This window comes from Cucurbita pepo, chromosome LG13 (genome assembly GCF_002806865.2).
Source record: "Cucurbita pepo subsp. pepo cultivar mu-cu-16 chromosome LG13, ASM280686v2, whole genome shotgun sequence".
Lineage (NCBI taxonomy): Eukaryota > Viridiplantae > Streptophyta > Magnoliopsida > Cucurbitales > Cucurbitaceae > Cucurbita > Cucurbita pepo.
The window spans coordinates 1,537,399-1,561,309 of record NC_036650.1 but is presented as its reverse complement, the minus strand read 5'-3'; the positions used below and the strand labels follow the sequence as shown (position 1 = coordinate 1,561,309).

Genomic DNA, 23,911 nt, shown 5'->3' with positions numbered 1-23,911 from the left:
ACCTTCTCGCTGTTCCCCAAAGGGGGTAGACACGAGGCGGTGTGCGAGCAAATGGGGGTGGATTTGGGGGCGGTCCCACATCCATTGGAGGAAGGAAAGAGTGTGAGCAAGGACGCTGGACTCCTAAAGAGGTGGATTGTGATGTCCCACATTGGTTGTGAGGAGAACAAACCACCATTTATAAGGGCGTGGAAACCTTCCCTTAGCATAAGCTTTTTAAATTAAACTAGTATACAGTAACGACTTTAAATTAAGTTGAAAATTTGTGTAAACATGCGTCATACAATTTATTATTATTTTTTATAAGATTACGTTATATAGATGTATAATTTAAAAGGTACTAAATTGCATTATTATGATATATCGCTATCACGTAAAGATTCATTATNAAAAAAAAAAAAAAAAAAAAAAAAAAAAAAAGGAATTTTCACTATCCTTCTCTCTATGTTTAATAGCAATAATACACATTCCTTGAATAATAGATTATTTTATAATAGATTTAAATACTCATAAAAATGTATTTAATTAAAGTCAAATATGCAATAATAATAATAGTAATAATTCGTTCATGTATAAAGAACCATTGTATTTTCTAACGTTCACACGTTAAATTCAAAAAAGAAAAGATTTTTTTTTAATACGAATATGACGGCACGGTCGGCTAGGTGAGGGGTCCACCTGGATGGTTAGATTAGACGTTAAGTAAACGACGGCGTTTCGGACCAAAAACAAAACCCCGCGGATGAAGGCAACTTTCATGTAACTCCCATTTGTCTCAGAACTGTCAACTACTTCCGCTTTCCCTTCCCGCAAACTTCAACTTCCACTCCCCCTTCGCCTCACAAACCCACCGGAACCAGTTACACCGCCGCGATTAATGTCGACCAGCAGTTTCCGTCGGAGAATTCCTGCTATTTCTCGTCTCACTAACAAGTCGTGCCGGAATCTCTCTCCGTCTCCCCACCGGAAAACTCCCCCGATGAATCGCGCTCCTTCTCTGTCCTCCAAGTTATCCAGATGCTCATCGGATCCCCAGTTTTGGACCGCCGCCGCCGCCAGTGGAGATGATCGGAATATGACGTCTGAAAAGGAAGGGGAAGAGGTTATTATTTTCCGTCCTCATACGTTTTCGGAAGCCTTTGCTTCATCCCCTCTGTTGATTCCTTCCCCCGCTCAAATCGTCGAGGTTAGGGTTCCGAATCTTACTGTTCAAGATTTTTTCTAATTACCTAATTTATCAGTCTCCGCGGAAAGAAATTCTTCATCAATTTCAATTGATTTCAATTGATTTCAATTGATTTCCAATTACGAATCCGTGAACTCTGCTTTTGATCAAATAGCCAGAAAAGGAGGAATAGATAATGCGTCATTGTTAATCTTACTCTTCGTGTTCGGTTTGTTTATTTCATTCTTCGACATTAATTCCTGAGATACATAACCTTTCTTCCTGTCTAAGTAATCATCTGATCTTGCCTTTTCTGCTCTGTAATCGTGTGTTCGGATCAATGATTGATCGGCTGCTTAGGGCTTTTCTGAAATTAGCTTCATAAATCCATTGTTTATTGAGTCAATTTTAGCATAGAAAAACACAGAGATTGAAGCGCGATTCTGCAATGCAGGGCTACAAGAAAGACGCCAAGGTAGTGATCAATGTGACTGTTGAAGGGAGCCCTGGGCCAGTACGAGCCATGGTTAAACTCGGATCCAGCGTGGAGGAGACGATCAAGCTTGTTGTTGCTAAATATAGTGAAGAAGGAAGGACTCCAAAACTTGAACGAGATTCAGCATCTTCCTATGAATTGCATCACTCATATTTCAGCCTCCGGAGTATGTCAAATTTTGTTCACTTTCAATTCATTGGAAATCTCTTACACTCTCCTGAGAAACCCCATTGAGTGGCAGTCTGAAGTTGATCCAATGTGTACTAAACGCTTCTGTTTTCTCCTCTGCCCAGGTCTTGACAGGGCAGAAATAATTGGAGAAATTGGTAGCAGAAGCTTCTATCTTCGAACCAGCAATAGCTCTCATGCCAAAAATGGCGGAGAATCAGCTGGCTGCACTCAAGAGATTACCAAAGAAACCATAATTGCTTCACCAATTCCTCCTGGGTTCTTGCTTTCTAGCTTCATTGCAAGGAAAATGGGCAAAATTGTAAGAAGAACAAGAAGGCTCTGGAACTTCATAATCTGCGTGAAATGAGTCTAACCCCAAGAATTAGACATGTTTCTGAAGAGTAACACAGAATATTAAATATGTCACTCTTTTCTGTATTGTATCCTCTCTTTTTTTTCTTGTCCACCAAACCCTTAGATTTATAGGAGGGGAAGCCTAAAACATCTTCAAAATAAACTGTACATAGTATATAGCATATTATTCTTATTTATAGACATTGTACTGTTGCAAGATTGTAATGGTATATAGAAAGTGAGTTCTATACCAAACCTTTTATTCACATTCTTTCAGCAAATTTTGTAATTGTTGGCCCGGGTCCATTTGGGAGAGGTTTCCAACCAATACTAGATCTTACAATCCATTTCCATAGGGGCTCAACCATTTGTAACTGCTCAATCCACTGCAAATATTATCCACTTTGTCCAGTTATCAACCTTACGATTTTAAAACCCTAGTGAGATGTTTTTGTTTTCACACCCTCATAAAAAAAAATGTTTCGTTTTCCTATCCAATTGATGTGACATCTAATTGATGATATAAAATAGGTAAGATTCGAACTTATGATCTTTTGGTATATATTTCAGCAAGTTAGAGCTATACTCAGATATTGGTCATTTTGTAACTATCCAACTTTTTCAAAATATGCATATTCTCTAAGTATATATAATGAACTTGTAAAATATGGACGTAATACACGTTCTTACCCATAAAGAGCAAGAATATAGTTCACATATGTTATCATCGTGTCAAAAGTTCAAATCTCCAATAAATAAAAAATGTTATAGAAAATATCCGATAATACCTCTAATTTTTTAAAATTATTATTAATAACTTGATGAAAAACGTTCATTAATACTTTTACCTTTATTTTTCTTTTTAAATACCTTCATTGAAAAACACTCCATCTTCCCCTCTTCCTGAATTCTTGGAATAAATGAAAATATTAATGTCATTTTGTTTCTTTTTCCAAAATTTTGTCTAAATTCATTTTTTAAAACCGTTTTTAGTATATAGTATAAATTATTAGTGTTTAAGGTTTCATTAATACAAGTAAAAATTTTATCTAAATTTTATTTTTAATGGAGTAATTATTAACATTAAAGGAAAAAAAAAAAAAAAAAATTCAGGAGGAATCGCCTCTACGACAAGGAAGCAGTTGAAAAAAAGGTGTTGTCGGAGACCTCCGGTCGCCTTGATAAATTTAGATCATCCAGAAGCGATCAGTCCTTTGCGCGTCGGGATTAGGCTCCGGCAGGGTTCACTGTGCACGGTTTTCTTTTATAATTCCTTCACCGCCTCCTTCAATCCATTTCCGCTTCCGCAGGCGCATGTGGGCCGGTAACGATGTGGCGGCGTTGAGGTTGATTTCAAATCGGACACACAGGGAGAGCGACGAGACACGGGCAGTTGGTTGAGGGTATTAATATGGCTGATATCTACGTCTGGCTCCTCTCCTTCTTCATTATCATTGCGCTTCTTATACTCGTCGTTTTCCAGGTTCTCTCTAAACCCTAAAATTTCTGTCTCTTTTTCTTGATTTGCTATTCGAAGCTCTGTTTGTTTAATTCTCATCTACAGACTTACCTGAATATTCTTATGTCATGCTTTCAGATTGATTTTTGATTTGAAGGCCCTTTGATTTCTAGATATAAACACTAGCTACACTTTCTTTTGGATTCTTACATGTGTTCATTGGGCTAGTTCTATAGAATTGATATCGTAATTCCCTACATATGAATAATTGACATACAGTATTGTTAATTGCCTAAAACAAGGTTGGAACTGAGGAACTTATGATGCTTTTGAAACTTGCTGCAGCTAATGTGCTTAGCTGATCTTGAGTTTGATTATATCAACCCATATGATTCCTCATCACGGATAAACAAAGTTGTTATGCCTGAGTTCATCACTCAAGGAGTCTTGTGCATCTTCTATCTCTTAACAGGGCATTGGATTATGTCATTGTTTTGTGTTCCCTACCTCTATTATAATATAAGATTGTAAGTTTCTCTAATTCTTACATCTTTGATCGGACTGTTTGCTATATTAGAGATATGGTTGCATAGTTTGGGGTATATGCATTATATTGATTGCCAATTTGACCTATCAGAACCTCATTTATCATTCTGGGCTTTGAATTCAATGTTTGAAAGAGAGGGCCTATCATGTTTTATAAAACAATACTAATGAGAGAGAAGGAGAGCTTATCATGCCTGCTAAACACTCGGTGGCCAAGTGCTGAGTGGATAGCTGGGGAAAGCATCTAAGTAGTGAACTCGCAACCTTTTTTTGTTTGAATGTATGTTGTGTTAAAGCACCAACAGTCTCTTCTGAGATCTAGATTAATAACATTAGCTTTCAGATAAGTTATCGTGTTGGGATGGTTGAGAATCTAAGGTCTCATGGCTAGTCTCCTTGGAGATTTATATTGTGAGATCCCACATTTGTTGGGGAGGAGAACGAAGCATTCTTTGTAAGGGTGTAGAAACCTCTCCCTAGCATACGCAAGAAACCCGAAAAGGAAAGCCCAAAGAGGACAGTATCTGCTAGTGGTGAGCTTGGTTCGTTACAAATGGTATAAGAGTCAGACATGGGGCGATGTGCCAACGCAAAAGGGGGTGGATTGGGGGGGTTCCACATTGATTAGAGAAGGGAACGAGTGTCAATGAGGACGCTGGGCTCCAAAGTGGGGTAGATTGTGAGATCCCACATCAGTTGAGGAGGAGAACAAAACATTCTTTATGAGGGTGTGGAAACCTCTCCCTAGTAGACGTCTTTTAAAAACCTTGAGAGAAAGCAAAAGAGAATAATATCTACTAGTGGTGGGCTTGGACCGTTACAAATATGTAGTATGACTGGAACTAACTTACGGTGGATATCATTTAAGATGAGCCTAACTAACATATTTGAGATTGGGTCATGAGCATATGCCTCAATACTCGAGTTTTTCGTTGCTGGTAATTCATGCCAAGCTTGTTGATCTGTCTAATGTGTGGTGTCCTCATGATCAGGTACACTCAGCGGAAGCACCTGGTAGATGTTACTGAGATATTTAACCAGTTACCTTGGGAGAAAAAGCAAAGACTTTTCAAACTCGTGTATCTTGTTTCTCTCATCTTCCTCTCCATATTTTGGTAATCCAATTGGAGAGAGCGTTTTCTTATTTTGAATCCTAGTTTTTAACATCATTAACATCTTCTCTCTCTCTGCTTTGCAGGTTAATTTACAGTGCGTTGGAGGATCATGAGTCTTGAATAGATCATGCAAAGTGTTGTCTTGTAAGAGATAAAGCCACTGTGCGCCTCACTACAAAGCTTGGTGTACTTACTCCCTAGGGTATCTTCTTGTGTTGTAATTCTAAAGCTTTTTTCTTCTTCTTCTTTTCATTCCTACGATATACTGATATCTTTCTCTGCTGCCTATAAATGAAAATTTTAAAATCTATTATCATGCTGCTGTTCTTGTTATGCTTATAGAAAGCATTTATAAACAAATACCAGAGATTGGAGGTGGGAGAGGAGAACAAAGTATTTCTTATAGGGTGTGGAAACCTCTCCTTAGTGACGCGTTTTAAAACTTTGAGGGAAAACCGAGAAAGGAAAACCCAAATAGGAAAATATCTGTTAGCGGTGGGCTTGAGTTGTTACACACTGGTCATATGGAATTGGCGTACATCTAAACTCTCTTTAGTATTCCTTATCGGTTGGAGAGGAGAACAAAATATTCCTTATAAGGGTGTGGAAACCTCTCCTTAGTAGATGCGTTTGGGTTGAGATCGGAGGTTCAACCTCCGACATTGTCTTTATTATTATTGAGTTATGTTCATGTTGACACCGTTGTTAGGGACATCTTGGTTTCGAATTATCATTATGTTTTAGTTAATGGAAAAAGGTTGAAAACAATCTTGTACCATCCACTTTGTGAGATCTTACCTTGATTGGAGAGGAGAACAAAATATTCGTTATAAGGGTGTAGAAACCTTGAGGGAAAGCCGAGAAGGGAAAACCCAAATAGGACAATATCTGTTAGCGGTAGGCTTGGGTTGTTATACATTCGTCATATGGAATTGGCGTACATCTAAACTCTTGAGGCTCTTTCTTAAAATTTCAATTAATTTCTCTGATTCTTCTTCACGAGCTTGCAGTTAATGCTCTCACGTCCATATCATGAGTACTAACATGATGGGACGTTCAATAAAGAAACGTCTGCAACTTAGGTGTATAATCAGTTTGTGTTCTTAGTTAGCGATTTCAAAATTTCAAAATTTTAGAATTATTGTTCAAATACAAAACTTCATTTGGAAAAAATATTGGTTACTTAATTGAATTAAAAAAAAAAAAAAATCAATTGAAAGGCTTATGGGATATGGGCCTCTGAAGCCCACCAACCATCTATCGGTCTTAGTGTCTGTCATAGAATACCAAAAGGCCCAATTTAGAATTCTGACTCCCCCTGTTCCTTCGGCACTGTATCATCTTCTTCGGAATCAGACCCAAAAGGGGTCTTCCTCTTTCGCATTGTGTGCTCTGTTATCGACTAGTAATGGCAGTCTCTTCTGCTCAGTTTCTTCAACCTCAGATTAATGTTTCCCAGCCTTCTCTCAGGTTCTCCCTCTCTTCCGATTAACAGTTAAAATTGATGCTATTCGCGACGCTTGCCTGATTTCGTTTTGGTTTTTTGAATTTTGCAAGCGTTGCGACGAAGGTTTTCTCGGGACTAAAGCTTCAATCTGCTAGTGAGCTTGCTATCCTTTCCTTCTCGTGATGTCACTTACCTGTTTCACCGCTCGTTAATCAAATGCTTCTGTTTTTTTATTCAAATTTTAAGGTCCATTCGGAGGAGCAAAACCTAATATAACTGCTGAATTCTATGGAAAAGTTCATAAAAGTTTTACAAGCCAGGTAATTGNTTTTTTTTTTTTTTTTTTTGCTGTGTTGGAAGCACATTCTTCAAAATTAAATATCCTATTAAATTATGGTGATATTAAACAATTGAAAATCTTGGATTTCATGACATCTATGCTTTTCAAGGATGAAGAAGTGGAAGTACACCGTTGTAGTACTTATTTTTTATGCTGAAATGGCTTGCTTTATTACTCTCAACTCCTACCTCATATGACGGCTATTTACACATCACGTTTCACAGTTTGAAAAATCATGCGATATTATTGCATGGAGTCAGGAGAGATTGACTTGAAATCCCTTCTTTTTGCGTAGTGTGCAGAAATGATCGAATATTACGACTGTTCTACTGAATATAGGAATTGCACTACTTTTCTTGGGCCCTTTGAATGTTTTTTCTTTTCCTTCAGTTGCTGAATTTTAGTGTTTGGAGTAACGTGGTCATATGTTATGTACCTATTTGTGAACATTTAGGCCTCTTGGATAGTGCTTTCATTTTTAGCTTTCTGCTTTTGTAATTTATGTTTTTTTCTCACATTTTTTTAGTAAGGTTTTCACCTTTCTTAAACAAATATTTGAATTTTCAGTAAAATTCAAAACGTTGACAGAAAGTTGATAACATCAAAGAACGTTATAGGTGAAAGTAGTGTTCTAAATTAAAAACAAAATTATTATCAAATAGATCTTAGTTATTTTTTTATATTTTCCATTCAAACCTTTGTTACTGTTTGAAGGGGATTCCGATTCTACTGGTTGGTGCTTTCGGTATTAGGATTACTAAAGTTAAAGAGAAATAAAAAGTTTTAAGACAAATGAAAAGAGAAGGCGTTTCAGTTGCATCCTATCCTACTTGTATTCGTATGGCAGTCAATGCATTTCTTCTATTCATACTTGACATGCAGGACGTATAACACAAAGGCGACTCGTGCACAATTTCAGATGATGCCTATAGGGACACCGCGGGGTGCCTTACAGAGTGCCTGGCGAGGGAACTTGGCAATGGGTTGATTTGTGGAATGCCCTAGTAAGTGATAGATCTAGTTATGTAATTTTGCTCCAACCGAGGCTGAGCGAAATCTTAGATTGACATTATGGGACTCACCACCATGACACATGAGTTTCAATGGCTTCAATTAATTCATCACAAATTTACTATTAACATCAGTGTAAAACTATTCACAGTAGAATGCTGCTGCTGCAGGTCTTATCATTTTGTTACTTCATTTCCTGTTTCTTTCCTGTCCAATTATACCAAAGTAAACTTCTTTTAGCTAGAAGTTACGAATGTCAAAATCAACTTTTAAAAAAAAAAAAAAAAAAAAAGAGAATAGAATGTACTGATTTTTTATAATCTCAACTTTCTTCTTGTGTTCAGTATCGAGAACGAGTTGTCTTCATTGGGCAAAACATTGATGAAGAGTTTAGCAATCAAATTTTGGCCACAATAATTGAAACTTCCAAAAAACTCTATATGTACATATTTTGGCCCAGGTGGAGATGTGAGTTCAGCATATACATATCTTTTATTGGGACAAGGTTCTTCGTAATTCTCTGTTATATTTCCTTCTCTTTTGGTTATATTCTAATGGTTCGTTTAGCATTATTTTCCTAATGAAACCATGCATCTTTGCAGCTAACTCCAAGTATGGCCATCTACGACACAATGCAGAGCTTGCAGAGTCCTGTAGCTACCCATTGCGTGGGTTATGCCTATAATCTGGCAGTCTTTCTTTTAGCAGCTGGAGAAAAGGTAAATACTTCAATTTGTATTGTCAAACAAAATTTAGTGCCGTAAGGCGGTAGGTATTGCACAAACTATGCCTTCGGAATTTGTAGGGAGTTCTTCAGTATGGTAAAAGTGACCCCTATTTTTCAGCCGGTTAAATCATTTTAACTCCATCAAGAAATATTTTTTTGTGACTTGATAAACAAATCTCAACCCTTTATTTGCATCCAATAAACTTGGAAATGCTCATTACTTGTGTCAGCTGCCCCCAATGTACGGATTTTATTGAATTTTCATGCTCTTAATGAAGACTGTCTCCCCGCTTGTTAGCCTCCCTTCTATCTGTGTGGTTGAACCTACTTTCTTGTTTCTTCGCTTTTCTCTTATAAATCAAACCACACATTTCCTTGTTTAGGGTAACCGCTCTGCCATGCCTCTATCAAGAATTGCTTTGCAACCCCCTTCCGGAGCTGCACGTGGCCAGGTATCCTTAATTTGTTATATAATGTCATGCAAATTGATCACATATGCCCGTCTTAAGTTTTGAACATCTTGTTCTGATGCATTTTTGTTTGAAAACCCTTTTGGCAGACTGATGAAATTCGAAATGAAGCAAATGAGCTCTTGAGAATCAGGGATTATCTTTATGATGAGCTTTCCAAAAAAACAGGCCAGCCTGTTGAAAAGGTCAGTTCGTCCACACCTTAGCATATAGCATATCTTTATTCATAATGAAACATATTAGCAGGGAGATGACCAACACGGTTTCTTGTTTATGAAACTTGATCTTCTACGATCATGCAAAATTATCACATTCATTGTTCACTCATGCCAATTTTGAAACTTATCTCATATCAAAGTTGAAATGTTTCTGAGGAATGCAACCTTAATTTAGAGACCTTGTCAATGGATAAATGCAAATTAACAAGGACATGAATCGAATGAAGCGATTTACTGCTCAGCAAGCTCTTGATTATGGACTCATAGACCGTATAGTTAGGCCACCTCGCATTAAGGCTGATGCACCTCGCAAGGATTCTGGAACAGGGCTTGGTTAGAGTTAAACCAAAAGTTCACATGCTGTTCTTAGGCTCACATGGAGCACACAACTAATTAATTATAGTTTATGTCTGAAAGTTCATATCTTGTTTTGATCTGGGCGTTCTTAGGCAATATGATTTTTGTTATTCTTTGTCCGGGAAGTATCTTCACTTAGATCAAGTGGGTTGAGATTGAAATCGGAATGCAATCAATGAGAATGAGAATACTATATCTTTTGATGTTGTTTACGAGGTGTTGCTTTAATATATCTAGAATTGGAATGGTAATAGATAATTACCAAAATATGTCCTTTTATATTTCTAATCATTTAAAATTCATGCAGCGAAATTTTGCGTATGAAGGTGAGAATTTCCTAAAAAGTGAAAGATTATTTTGCAATTTTGAAACTCATTTCGTATCTATTTTTGTGTCCAGTTTGACCAATAAATCAACAGAATTGTGCGTTTTCTTATTTAAATTCTTTTTTTCTATTTGAAAAGTATCTTAATTTTAATTATCATTTCATGGTTGAGTTATTTTTTAATTATTTAAAAAATATATATTTATCTAAACTTTAAATATTTATCCGTCACAACACGTCACAACACATCACTAACATCAACGACAAAGTTCTTAATGTTCGTAAAAGTAAGGTAAGATATAATTGGAGGACTGAGTTGAGTTGTAACTCTATTTTCAGATTAATTCGACCAAAAAAATGTTAACCCATAAACCAAATCAAAATTTCGATTTTTTAAAAACTCAATCCAATCCAACTTTTATGATTTGAGTTTGATAGTCTTGGTTGATCCGTCATTAAATCATATAAACACGGTAAAAAAGAAATACATTACAAAACAACTTGAAATATGTGTTGTGAGCCATATGATATAATAATAATAATACATGCATGGATTCACTCTTACTTAATTTGCTTAATCAATCTTTATAATATTGATTTGATTAGTTCAATCAAATTACGTAATTACACCAATCAAATCATTAATNAAGGTCTTGTGTTCAATCTGCATTCATTGCATCTTATAGTTTTATGAATTTTTATTTTTAATGTTAATATTTTGAAATCAATTTCTTATGTGATTCCTTCATAGCTTATGGATTGGCTTTTTGTTCATTTTAACGGTTTCTTTCGCTTCATCTTCTTAACTCGACCAAAAGAGTTTTCAATCTAAATCTAATGTGAATCCAAGCAAAAATGAACGAAATTTAAAATCACAATCCATTAGTATGAAACAGAGCAAAAGTCGTTCACATTATATCAAACTATTCTACTTGACTCAACTCAACACAGCCGCATCGGGGAGCCTATAACTACTCTACCAAGTGAAAAGCTAACCGAGGGGGATCGACAGGGGACGTGGGGCGGTTCGAAATTCTACATAGGAAGTACAATGGTAAGTTACAGAGAGCATGAACACAAGATGAGGAATCCACCAACTAGAAGCTTGTTGTTGATGGCAAATGAGGTATGGAGCTTAGATATCAAGCACTGGGTAGGGATACATTGATATCAGTTGGCTTATTATTCCTCGAATCGGTTGGCAGCGTCGACCAGTTATCGCCACGAAAGGGACTGGACGGCGAGAGGTTCGACTTAGGGTCGACGCAAGATATTGGAATGGCAGCAGTTGGCGGAGCAGTTGAATTAGTATCTTGTTTTGGCTTTTTAGGTTTCTGCTCATGTTGATTTCCAGAAAGAAAACTCCCTACTACAACCTATTTTTGCAAAGAATAAGCGAAATCTCAGTTTTTCGTAGCTCATAGGCCATATCGATAACGGATCGAACATAGAAATACCGTACCTGAATAGGACTTGCAGCTACTAATAGACCAGCAACTCCACCGCCTACGACACGCCCGTCTGGACTTGCTAAGGAAACACTCATTCCACCCGATCTACTTCTAGTTCCTCCATTGTCACTCGGCATGAACGAGCCAGATAAGGATAGTATTTCAAATCGACCCTGTGAATAAAAAGTGAAGAAGATCGATATGAGATATTTTCGACATTCTAATCGTATACTTTATCCTCTCTCAGCTGCGTTTTCACAGAGAAGTACGTGAGACGAACAATCGTGATTCGAACCCCACATCAGTTGGAGAGAAAAACGAAACATTCTTTATAAGGGTGTGAAAATCTCTCCCTTCTTGACGCGTTTTAAAACTTTGAGAAAAACCCCTCGAAGGGAAAGCTCAAAGAGGACAATATCTAATAGAGGTGGGCATGAACGGTTACAAATGGTATCAAAGCTAGACACCGGGTGGTGTGCCAGCAGGGACGTTGGCTCCTAAGGGGGTGGATTGTGAGATCTCACGTAAGAGTGTGAAAAATCTCCCTAGTAAACGTGTTTTAAAATCTTGAGAGGAAGCCCTTAAAAGAAAAAGCACAAATAAGACAATATCTACTAGCAATGAGTTGTAACCTAGTACGGAATAAGGTTTTTACTGCCTATAACATAGGAAAAAACATTAAAGCCCCATGAATCAACTCGTAAACAGTCCCATGAACGAATCAACCACCTAAGTCGAACATAACAAACATGATCGAACCAAGAAAAGCATACTAAGAAGATCCAAGAGACAAAAAACATCACAAGCTTCATGAATTCATTCAGAACTGATTAACCAAGAGGATAAAATAAATGCATCACCTCATATGTTAATGTTCCTCCAGACGAATCAGGCTGACGAAGAGTGACACTCGAGATCACACCATTAGCAGATAAAACGCATATCGCTCGAGGCCCTTGTTGAGAAAATGATATTATCTTCATCGTAACATCCTAAGTAACAAGAAAAACTTGGTCACATAGTTCATCCACAAAAGTAAGGATCAAAGAGTTATTGAATGATTTGAATGAGCATTTTACCTCGCCCGCATCGACAGTGATGATATGAGGCGTAAAATTTGCACCAACAGAACATGGAACCACCCAATCGCCTGCAAAAGACACGACACATTTAGTGACAAATCATGGAGTCTAATCAAACAAGAACAACAAAAAAGAAAAAGATCCCGACATTCTCAGATCAAATTAGAAAGCTATCAATCTTTTAAGAATCAGACCAACAAGAACTAAATCAAAGAATCCCAATACAGGACCCACATCCACTCCCATTACCTAAATTATCCACTTCGAATTTGGTTTTGCTCACACCACTCGCCGGCCGGACTTTCCCCTTCTTCTCCGCCGAGAAGTCAATCACCGGCGGCGGCACCGACGAAGATATCGGCTTGGGAGACAGAGCCATATTAACAGAGCCATCGGGTCCATATTTTCTCGGCCTCCCTCTTTTCTTCTTTCCCGGAACAGAGGAGGCCGCCGTGGGTGGCGTAGGCTGCGCAGGTACCTGCGCCGAGGCCGACGGCGTGGAAGTTGGTTGAGTCGCCGGTGGCAGCGTTGATCCACCGCTCTGCGGTGGGCTACCGGAGGTCCTGGGAGCTATTTGGTACTTGGACGGAGCATCTGATCCAACTACAGTAACCCCACTACTTGCACCACCGTCCCTTCCCTCCATTACTTAAAAAAAAAAAAAAACAAAAATAGGGAAAACCCAACAAATATTTCCTCAACTATTTATCAAAACTCATTTTTCATTCTCTAATTTCCATCCCCTCACGAAGAACACGAAGAACACGATCCTCAAAAACAAAACCCAGAAACACGAATATTAATTTTTTTAAAAAAATTTGAAGAACGGAAGAACAGAGCAAGGAAATTTGAAGAACTTTAACATGAACTGAAAAACATAAAAAAAAGACTGTTTACTTTAAGAGATTTGCTAAAAATAAACAGTTAAGCTCAACACAAAGCCTACAGCATGCTGATCTATTTTCAGGAAAATAAAAACATTAAAACATTAAAACATTAAAAATAGAATTTAAGAAAAAAAAAGAAAAAGAAAAAAAAGAAACTCAGGTTTTGATTTGAATGGGAAAATGGTCAGAAATGAAAACTTGTTTGTGCAGATTAGATAATTAGAGGCCTAACTTAACTTTACCAAAGACTGTCGAATTTAGATTCAAAATATTAATTAATTAAAAAGAATATTGAATTATGGCCATAAAGAAACCAATTTTCTTGAGGGTTTATTTTTTTATTTGTTAAAAAATTGGTAATTGAGTATAGTTGGGAATCCGGCAGAGGAATAATAATATAAAATTTATTTGATTTTTCAAAAGTGGGTGGGTGATTTTTTTAATTAATTAATTAATAATAATAATAATAATAATAATTATTATTATTATTATTATTTTGTTTCTGAAAAAGTAGCAATTTGAAAGAATAATATTAATAATAACTGGGACTACTTTTTCTAGAGAACCAACGCTTAATAATTATCGTTTTAATTTTAAAATAATATAATAATATTTGTTTTTATTATAATAATATATTGTTTTGGTAAAGAGAAAAGTAAATATGAGGTTGCCAAAGCCTGAAGGAATTCTCTTCCCTTATTTAATTTTTGTCCTTTTTTTTTTTTAATTTTTTTATACTTTTAAATATTTTATTTTGATTATTATGTAAAAAGTCTAATGTGAATTTGAAGAATAAATTAAGTTATTTTTTTTAAAAAAATTAAATTTCAAATTATTGGAAATTTTATATTTTAAAAACATAATTTTCTCATTTTGTAAAAAAAAAAAAAATCAAGACCATGTGCATTGTTGTTATTATTAATAATTTTTCATTCATTTATTATAATTTACAATTTAAAATAATAAATAAATAAATTGTACAAAAACATTTTCTTGGCCGACCGAACACGAAACGATTATTGGAGGAAAAAAGGAATCTGTTGACACTTTTTTATATATTAAAAAAATCAAGATTTATTTATTTATTATTATTATAAATAAATAAAAAGCTTTTTTTTTCTTTATTTTTAATACAGCCATAATTGTTTGTATTATTAAGGGAAATAAATAATATAACTATTTTTTTTTAATGTAAAAAATAATTCGTGGTTGAATTGTCAAAGTACAGTTGCCTGAGATTGAAAATAATATTTTAAAAGTCGGTAAATATATATATATTATTTAGGAATAAGACGAATTCCCATACTATTAATTAATTCAGATTTTAAATTAATCATTTTTTTTAATTCCTAAATTAACCAAGAAAATTAATTTTAATGGTTGCAATTTCATCTTAAAAAAGAAATTATAATTTAAATGTTTTTTTTATTATTTTAATAAAATTTCATAAATACCTTGTTTGGTTGGACGAGTGAAAGTTAGGTATATACATATTAATCAGACAATCTTTATATTTAGTTGATCGTGTGGGTCAAATGGATGATTGAGAATACAGATTTAAGTGGGTCTTGAGTCAATGGGTTTAGATAGTAAATGAGATCTAGAGTTTGACAATAGACTCCTGAGAAATGAGACAGATACTCTGCAATCTAAGACGATGAAGATATGGAAAAGTCAATATGTTCAAGACCCCACCCATATTACTATCTTAACTTATGGACTCGAGAACCATTTGAATCCATTTTCTATCGAACATTTTTTTTTTTTTTTATCGAGTGAGCTACTTAGCCCACATAATTAGCTAAATACAAAAGATCTTATTGACACGTAGATAGCTCGTATGAAGTTTTACTTTAACAAAAATTAATTTTTTTATTACATAATTTAATAAAATTGTTAAAAATACTTTTTGATGTAACACAAATTTTTTTTCAGACGTGTTAAACAAAATCTTTAACCAAACCGCTCTTAAGTGTCACTCTTTTGTATTTTCAATATCATACGTTATTATTTTTTTAATGTATAATTTTATTCAATATAGAGCTTTCAAAATTACAATCTCAATTTCTTTTAATTATATATATATATAAAAGAATTTGTGTCAAATAAGTAGTGCGCTATGTATAATTGAATTTGATTTAGTTTTTTCTAATTATTTATTAATTATCTTTAATATTTTTAATTACTTTGATTATATATATTTTTTTCTATTTACTTAATTTTGTGGTTGGGTACAATCATTTGTTTCACATGATTTTTAGCAATTAAAATTACTAAAGTGGTTATTATTTAATAAAAACACGATGTTTCATTAATTAAAACAAAAGCAACATAATTTATGGTGTAATTAAAAATTATAATTCTATTTTAAATTACATACCACTTATTCCGGGCACAATTTTGTATTGTATTAAATAAATTAGCGAACTTAATAGTCATTAGCTATTAGACATAAAATTAAAAGTTTAAATTATAATCCTACGAGCGTGTATAGTCGTTACTTCCTGATGAATGTTTGAAAAGACGTATAAATCTAAAACTCGTGATTAATTTAAAGAAATTAAAATAAAACAATAGTCAAACCACCCCAGAAAGAGAATGATACAACTTGCAATGACAAACACTTTTAACGATAGATGCTTTCAATATACATCAAAGTTGAGTCGGTAAAAAGCATGAGAAATACGACATACTTATCTAGTCCAACCTCTATAACCCTGCAGCTCGTGTAAGTGCTCTGGCTCGACCACTTTGTCAAGCTTCATCTGAAATGGAAATTGAAGCAGCAAGAATGAGTATAAAAACATTCAGTAAGCAGTTTGTTGGTTGTTCTTAGTTTGTTCTTAAGTCTTATGACATTTTGTTTCGTTTCGTTCATTTATCCGTTAAGTATTTTATTCTTACTTTATTCTCAAGTACAAGTTTGCGAAAGGTATCAAAGTCTAATTTCTTGGTTCTATCTGAACATCTAGCTCTCAGAGTTCATCTTAAGTTCTTAAGATATATTAGATCATCATTTTGTTAGTCCCTTCATTATCATCGTCGTTTTAGACCTGTATCATAGGTCCTTGAGACGTGTCCTTGGCGTTAGTTCTAACCCATGATCTTGGTCTCACAACGGAGGTAACGACACTCTACTAATAGTTTTTCATCTAGCTATTAGTCTCTCACTCTTATCTGAACAAGGTTAAGATTAGGAAGTGAGGAGTGGACAATTCCAACTGAACAACGTTAGACCCGTTGTCTTCCTCTTCTAGATTTTGGTTCTCCTCTTTACGTGTGTCTTTTTGTTTATATTTTGTCTTCTTCACGTTTGGTTTGCACGCTCTAAATAAACGTTTGGTTCCTTCACAGAACTCTTAAGACTAGTCAAATAGAACCTATTGATATAAGAATCAAGTGATTTTATTGAAAAACGAGAGAGCTATCACTTATCAAAGTTTATAAAAATTCACTATTACCTTCTTTTGTTTTAGGCTCAATATTGCCTCCCCGACAGTACAATGTTCAATCAAGTTCAACCAAGTTTTGCTTTGTTCTCTCAAGAGGTCCCCCATCGAGACGAGTTCAAGTGTGTGTGGATGCCCTTCAAATCGGCCAACAAATCAACTTCAGCGATAATGGTTCATTGGTTCAATCTTTGACACTAAGTTCTCCTTCTTTGAATGTCTTCCTTTCATACGGTGAAATTGTTGGTCCTATTTGTTGAGGAGTATTAAGAGTGAGTCATGTTTAGCAGAAGGTCATGGGCCTTTTGATTAACCCAAAAGCAAAGCCATCAGAGTTTATTATCATACTATCGTGGAGAGTCATGATTTCTAACACTAACAATTTTTGCAACACGCCAGAGAGGACGATAGAGTTGAAAGGAGATACGAATCCACAAACTCGAGGTCATTAAGGATGAGGGGAGAGGTAGCAAAGTCCTCTTTCTTTTATTTATTATCATTATTTTATTTTTTAAAAATAAAATATTAGAATTAGATTAGGTAAAAAAAAATTAAAAAATTAAAATTTAATAGATCTAATTTACAAAATAATAATAATAATAATATATCAAATCTAAAAGATCAAAACCTTAGAGACACCAAATAAACATAAATTGTAAATGTATATAAACAAAATTTATATTTCTTATTTTAATGTTTGCTAAAATTATTTTTTAAAATAAAGATTTGAGAAATCCAATTTCGATTATATAATAAAATATTTTAATAATATGGCCATTACCATTGACGAAGTAGATATAAATATAAATATATAATAATAATAATAAAATAATGTGTCGGTTTTTTTTATACATATAAATATTATCCAAAAAGTATCTAACTTATTTTTTAGAAAAAAAAAAAAGAAAAAAGAAAAAAGAAAAAATCCCCATACCCAATAAAATAATATTAGTGATAAATTTGAATTAAAGTGGATTTAGATAAGATCGATGGTAGTTATTTTATTAATAATTATATCATATTATTAATATGTTTTATTAATCTTATTATATTATATTTCTTCCTTCTCACTCTACGTTACATTTCTTGTTTTTTTAGAAAAATAAGGAGAGAAGTGTTTAATAATCATATCTTTATGTTTTTTTTGTTCTTTTGTTTACTTTATAATAAATATATAAAAATAAATTTGATAATCATTTTTGTTAAAAGAATAAATATTCACAATTTTATGTAATATTAATAAGAATAGAAAAATAAATAATATTTTCTTTTTTTGTTATTTTTTCCATCTCAGCCATCTTATTGTAATCCTACCTAACATTTAATTTATTTAACTTCACAAACCCACCTAATTATTTATAAAATAAACCAGGATAATAATTAATTTATTAATTTCGATTAATTAGTGGAAAACTTTTCTTTATGAAAGAGAAAATCATTACTTCAAAAAGATTAATTAATTACATTTAAAAAAAAAAAAAATTAAGTGGTGCTTAGACTATTAACGTCTATTTCATGGCTATATAATAGCAATATCTTGTGTAGTAATTAACACAAATTCATAGTTATTTCATTTATTTCTAGTCTACATCAATTGCAGAAATTGGCCGAAGTGATGTTTTGGGCCTTGAATTTGAAATGAGCTTATGGGCTTTCAAAATATTTATCCAAGGCCCATTGTATATGGGCCGAGGCCCAAAATCTAAATTTATTTTTAATTTTAAAATAATACATTGTAACTTAGATTTAAAAAAAGAAAAAAACAAAAGGTAAAGATTGATTCAAGTACTTAAAAAAAGGGTGTTATGTACAATGTGTTAAGCTGTATACAACCTAAGCAAGCAGCAGCAGATGGCAGACGTATAACAAGCAGTTCCCTTGTTCTTTCTCCTCTTCGCCGACCAAACCAGCCCTTCCCTTCCTTCAAATGTTGCTTCTTTTATGTACACAATATGACCAAACTTCAAGCAAAGAATATGCTAGGCTAAACTAGACATATGGACAAATCTTGGAATAACTCGATTGCTTTTTCCTTTTAACTTTCCATGCTCTGCTATTATATTATTCCTACGAGTATGACCTGATCAATCCCAAGTTGTATAGATTCCTTCTCAATATGCTCCCAAGAGATAACAACACGGCCCCACCAACACCCGCCGCCTGCTCCTCCCCTTCTGTCTTTTGTTGAGAAATCAATGGCAGTTCCTTCACTTTCAAGCTGCTCAACCCAATTTTCTCCCGAACAGACTCGATGGTTTTCGCGTCTGCAGCACTCCCATGTGCATTCGTTACGTAGAAGAGGTTTAGAGCTACCTCTGCTGAAGTCGATACCTCTGCTCTTGTGACGTTTAAACCGTTCTCTCTAAATGTTCTGGTAACGTCCGCTAAGAGACATGGCCTGTCGGTTGTGCACAACTCCAATCTCACACCCTGTAGCATATACACATCATAAACAGTTAAGATGCCTGCAACTTTTGTATAATGCAATGAGGAATTTGGTTAATAACACGATCGAATAACGCATGTACCTGTGATGTCCTCCTCTCCACGGAAGCTTGTAAGCATTGGATGACACGCTGCCTTTCAGCCTCGGAGCTAATTGGAGTTCCATCAGTGTGCCTGATGTAAAATTCCTGATACGAAATGACGGATAGTTGATGTGAAATGATTCAACCATCATATGAAATAATATGAACCCAGAAAGTAGGAAAAACATTTACCAGATATGCTGTATCCATTGCTGTAGTGATGGTGCCATGAAAAACTACATAATCCATGTCGGTCAACGTGCAAACAACGTCAAATAACAGCTTCATTCGATCTTTACATTGAACATTCACAACTGAGTAACCCCTCTTAACCCAATTCTGAACTGTCACTACAGGTGAATCATCATCACTATGCTGCAGAACAGGCTTCCTTTCATAGTCACGATCAGCAAACATCATCTGGTGTAACCTTCTTTCAGTATGGGTGACCGCCATGGAGACCGAGGTCTTGGCATAAAGAATGTCATCATCGCCTTTCAAAACATTCCTCAAACGTCCAACAATGGTGTCTATTTTCTGGGAGTCATTGATAGGGGAATCAGAATTACAGTCCTTGACATATATTAAGGAAGCGATTCGGCCATTATGAGTCCACACTTTAGCCTCAACAACATCGCATTGAAGCTCAGCCAACACTGCAAATATCTCCGAAAGAAGCCCGACACGGTCTGTCCCAGTTAGCTCCAGGGCTGTGAAATCGTTTGAGGCAGCAGCTTTGCCACAGTGAATCGTTGCAAGTGACTACAAGACAACCCATCAACGCAAGTAAGTTACAATACATTAATGGAAACAGATCAAAATTAATTGGGGTTCGGATCCTATTAATTACCTTCTCAAGGTAGCTAATAACGCCCTGGTCGGTTAATTTATTTCCCTCAATATCAGTCACATGAAAAACTGCAAGCAAAATTAATAGAATGAACTTATTAAAAAAAGACTGAATCAAATGCATATTCATTAGCATTAAATGCCATTTAAGCATACCATCCATGAACCATCTTCCATCTGAAGAAATGTAAGCTTTCTGAATTGAAAGGTTCAAGTCCGTTAACACTTGTACAGCTTCCAAGAGGATTCCATGTCTTCTTGCACTGTCGACCTTGACCAGAGTCGCAGTTTCGCATACGGTATTGTCGATTACAACCCTGCAAAAGAGGTAGCCATCGATCAAGTTAAGTCAAGTTTAATTGCCATCTATATCCCTAGTTTTGAAATTTCAAATAAGAAGCCACATGGATCTCTGAAAAGTCTCGGGAAAGATGTTTGAATGATGCCGCTGAACAGAGTCAAACAAACCATAAATTAATCAAGACTATATGAAAACCGGTGCTATGTCTAGAATAGAGGCTTCCAAAATAGTTGAAAAGTTCAAAGATGGAAGAGAGGAGAAATTTCCGGTCGGTAATTTTAAATTCCTCTCAGTTGGAAGCATGTGAACGCAGAAATCGGAGTTGGACCGAATCTGAAAACGTATGGGGAAAGAAACCTCTCACAGAAGGAAAGTGAAGATTACGGTGCTGAAAATTAGCAAACGCTGTTCCCCGATAAGGAAACCAGCAGATTTGCAAATCGAAAACTAATTAAACCCTAAAACTAAAAGATCCAAAGAAACGTGAGACATCCCAAAGAACGATCAAAATACGGCAAGATTAACCTACTGTTGACCAGAAACTCATGCTATTACAGAAACAGAACATTCGTAAAGTGAACGATTGGCAATGATTGCAACTGCAGGCAGGAGAAATCGCAAAAGATTGAAAGAAAACAAACCTGGGCGCGTTCATCCGATTGATAAGCTTTGAATATTCATCAAGACTCCCAGGCCACTCCATCTCCACCATAGTAACTTATAATTCAGGCCGTTAAGGAGAAAACAAGAGAGCAATTCAACCGCTCGAAACGCCAAATTTCGCTCGTGATAATCTCTAGAAGCAGCAGCGAAGACAGCGAGTTCTCCAGTCGACCGAAACAAAACGCTCTCTCAAAAATAGCTTAACCTTAAAACTTCCGTTCGGGTTACTTGTCCTAGCCGTCGGAGCAAACCACGACCGACAACAGCAACAGTCGCCGGAAACCTCCCGTCAATTTGAAAGTGTGTTTCTCTCTCTAGAAGAGTCAGTATTCTCTCTCTTACAAGCGCAAAGCACGCTTAGGCCTTGACTCCTTGCCTCCTGGATGGTCGCACTTATATTTACAACTAATTTATTATTTTCCCTTTTTAAAAAATATATTTTTATATAAGGAATATTGGCTTGGGCGCTCACGCGTCAAAGGCGTGAGAATAGCCGCACTGACTTGCGCGTGGCACTTGCATTTTAAATCCCCACGCGCGGCAGGGGACCACTCTCTTTTCCTAACCATGAAGGAAAGGGTTAGTGAGTCCAATAGGATTGAAGATTGAGTCCACGTAGGACGCCGCGTGGGATTTAATCAGAGACGTTTTCGCTTGCATTTGACTCGAATTTGGGGGGTCGGTACGGTACCAAAATAAGAAAATAAATGGTGGCGGATTTGTAGAATTGAAGGTGATGGTGGGGATCGTCCACGTGGTATGAATGGGTCCCACTCAAGACCCGCTTTAGCTTCCTAATTAAGTTGGATTTGCTAATGACGTCCCCACGTGACAACACCGCCTTTTCTTTGCCCCCGACCCCTTCCTTGTCGTCCTCTTGCCCCGTTTATTTAATTTCTTTGATCTTACCAATACAATTTAAATATTAAAAAAGACATATGGATAAAAATAAATAAACAATTACAACTTGAATTGAAAATATGAATCTTCTGCGAGGGTAATTTCGTAATCTTACACACATTGCTTTCATTTTCAACGTGGCAGGTTTTGATTGGCTCGACGGGAGAAATACTACTCATTCTCGCTGACGTAACCCCGTTTTGCATCCGACGTGTGGAGAAGAGTGGGTCCGTTACGGCGCCCATTCCGGTTTCTTGAAATTAATTGCGAATTAACGAAAGAAACACGGCCGTTATGTGTCCGGACAATAGGACACGTGGCAATGAATGAGTGGCTGGCGTTCAACACAAGAAACTATAATAAAAATAATAAAAAGAAATTGAGTTGGCGGGAGAATACTAGGTTGGTTCCCGCTAATTAAAGGGGCCCACACGCTGAAGGACCCGACCCCTGGTGGGGGGTTGAGAAAAGATGAGCTGACAGGTAGTCAACAGCTAAGACGAGGGAGGTAGTAGGTCCCAGTGGAGGTTTTCTTTTTATATATATATATATATATATATATAGGAAGTCCCGCCATTATATGCGGGTGGCGTGGACGACGGCACGGCTTTTTGACCGTCGATGATGGGAGTGGCGCCAAATTCGAAAAAACGATGGCGCCGCAGATTTCTCCCTATCTCACCATGTTTTGTTTTCCCCTCTCAATCACGTGATCAACGCATGCTTCCACCTCCGCTCTTTCTTGTCCAAGTGGCAGGCTATGGTTGGTTGGGGTTCGGATTGGGTGATAGAGAGCACTGGGGCGTTATCGTACGTACGGAATGATGGACCGTCTGATGTTAACAAGATGGAGGGTGTTGATTCCCCGTAAGAGAAGAAGATGGTAGAAGACGGGTGACGTGAGACTACTCTACTGAAGGAATGAAAGAAAGCAAATTCAGAAAACGTGTAACTCAAGCAAACTGTCACGTGCTTAATTGCAATATTGCTTCCTTGCCTTCTAAGCTTCCATTACAAACCTAAATTATTAACATCACATATATTTTTCCATCAATAAAAATTATTTCAATATTTTCAAATTTAGATATTAATCATAAAAATAATTACTTATATATATATTGAAATTTTAATTTATAATTGTTGGTGAATTTGTGAATGAAAGTTGAAAGGTGTTGTTTAATTATATTATATTATATGGTGTGAAAGTATAGAGTAAAGAAGTACCCCCTTGCAAGCGTGACAATATTGATTAAAAATAGGAAGGTCACGTGACATTCACGAGACTAAGGTGGCAGTGGGACCAATTATGGGTGTGAGAAATAAAATAAAATAATAAAAAGGAAGTTACGAGTTTATCCATAATTGAGGGCATGGGCCAACGGTGTTTAAAGCCCATAACGTATTGGGCTTTCAAGACTATTAGCCCAATTGATATCTTTTTATTTTTCATTTATTTACAAATTAAACTTTATTTTTATACACGACGTATAAAATTTAATATATGGTTCATACTTTGGCTTAAATTATAAAAATTGGTCACTTTTCTCCCAAATTAAAATCTCTCTCTCTCTCTCTATAGTTGTAAATAAATTTATAATAT

The 23,911-nt window shown here is 35.6% G+C and overlaps 5 protein-coding genes across 5 annotated transcripts; 3 read left to right on the top strand and 2 right to left on the bottom strand.

The window, feature by feature from the left end:
• Positions 1 to 755: 755 nt before the first annotated feature.
• LOC111809050 (uncharacterized protein At4g22758) lies at positions 756 to 2,454 on the top strand. The gene is made up of 3 exons (XM_023695377.1): positions 756 to 1,186; positions 1,620 to 1,827; positions 1,955 to 2,454. The coding sequence occupies exons 1-3, from the start codon at positions 878 to 880 to the stop codon at positions 2,197 to 2,199; spliced, it is 762 nt and encodes a 253-aa protein (XP_023551145.1). The 5' UTR covers positions 756 to 877; the 3' UTR covers positions 2,200 to 2,454.
• An 826-nt stretch (positions 2,455 to 3,280) lies between these two features.
• Positions 3,281 to 5,619, top strand: LOC111809046 (protein cornichon homolog 4-like). Its single transcript, XM_023695371.1, has 4 exons — positions 3,281 to 3,669; positions 3,991 to 4,172; positions 5,184 to 5,306; positions 5,390 to 5,619. Exons 1-4 carry the CDS (start codon positions 3,598 to 3,600, stop codon positions 5,424 to 5,426), a joined length of 414 nt encoding a protein of 137 aa, XP_023551139.1. The 5' UTR covers positions 3,281 to 3,597; the 3' UTR covers positions 5,427 to 5,619.
• Positions 5,620 to 5,762: 143 nt separating this feature from the next.
• On the top strand, positions 5,763 to 10,127 carry LOC111809045 (ATP-dependent Clp protease proteolytic subunit-related protein 2, chloroplastic-like). The gene is made up of 9 exons (XM_023695370.1): positions 5,763 to 6,776; positions 6,864 to 6,907; positions 7,000 to 7,073; positions 8,449 to 8,616; positions 8,707 to 8,823; positions 9,215 to 9,283; positions 9,391 to 9,486; positions 9,720 to 9,949; positions 10,019 to 10,127. The coding sequence occupies exons 1-8, from the start codon at positions 6,715 to 6,717 to the stop codon at positions 9,855 to 9,857; spliced, it is 768 nt and encodes a 255-aa protein (XP_023551138.1). The 5' UTR covers positions 5,763 to 6,714; the 3' UTR covers positions 9,858 to 9,949; positions 10,019 to 10,127.
• A 930-nt stretch (positions 10,128 to 11,057) lies between these two features.
• On the bottom strand, positions 11,058 to 13,526 carry LOC111808175 (AT-hook motif nuclear-localized protein 1-like). The gene is made up of 5 exons (XM_023694004.1): positions 12,984 to 13,526; positions 12,732 to 12,802; positions 12,513 to 12,644; positions 11,664 to 11,825; positions 11,058 to 11,577 (listed from the first exon to the last, which is right to left on the bottom strand). The coding sequence occupies exons 1-5, from the start codon at positions 13,378 to 13,380 to the stop codon at positions 11,344 to 11,346; spliced, it is 996 nt and encodes a 331-aa protein (XP_023549772.1). The 5' UTR covers positions 13,381 to 13,526; the 3' UTR covers positions 11,058 to 11,343.
• Positions 13,527 to 18,828: 5,302 nt separating this feature from the next.
• On the bottom strand, positions 18,829 to 21,795 carry LOC111808093 (ACT domain-containing protein ACR8-like). Its single transcript, XM_023693897.1, has 6 exons — positions 21,390 to 21,795; positions 20,604 to 20,764; positions 20,449 to 20,516; positions 19,791 to 20,360; positions 19,599 to 19,703; positions 18,829 to 19,500 (listed from the first exon to the last, which is right to left on the bottom strand). The coding sequence occupies exons 1-6, from the start codon at positions 21,458 to 21,460 to the stop codon at positions 19,138 to 19,140; spliced, it is 1,338 nt and encodes a 445-aa protein (XP_023549665.1). The 5' UTR covers positions 21,461 to 21,795; the 3' UTR covers positions 18,829 to 19,137.
• Between the last annotated feature and the right edge of the window lie 2,116 nt (positions 21,796 to 23,911).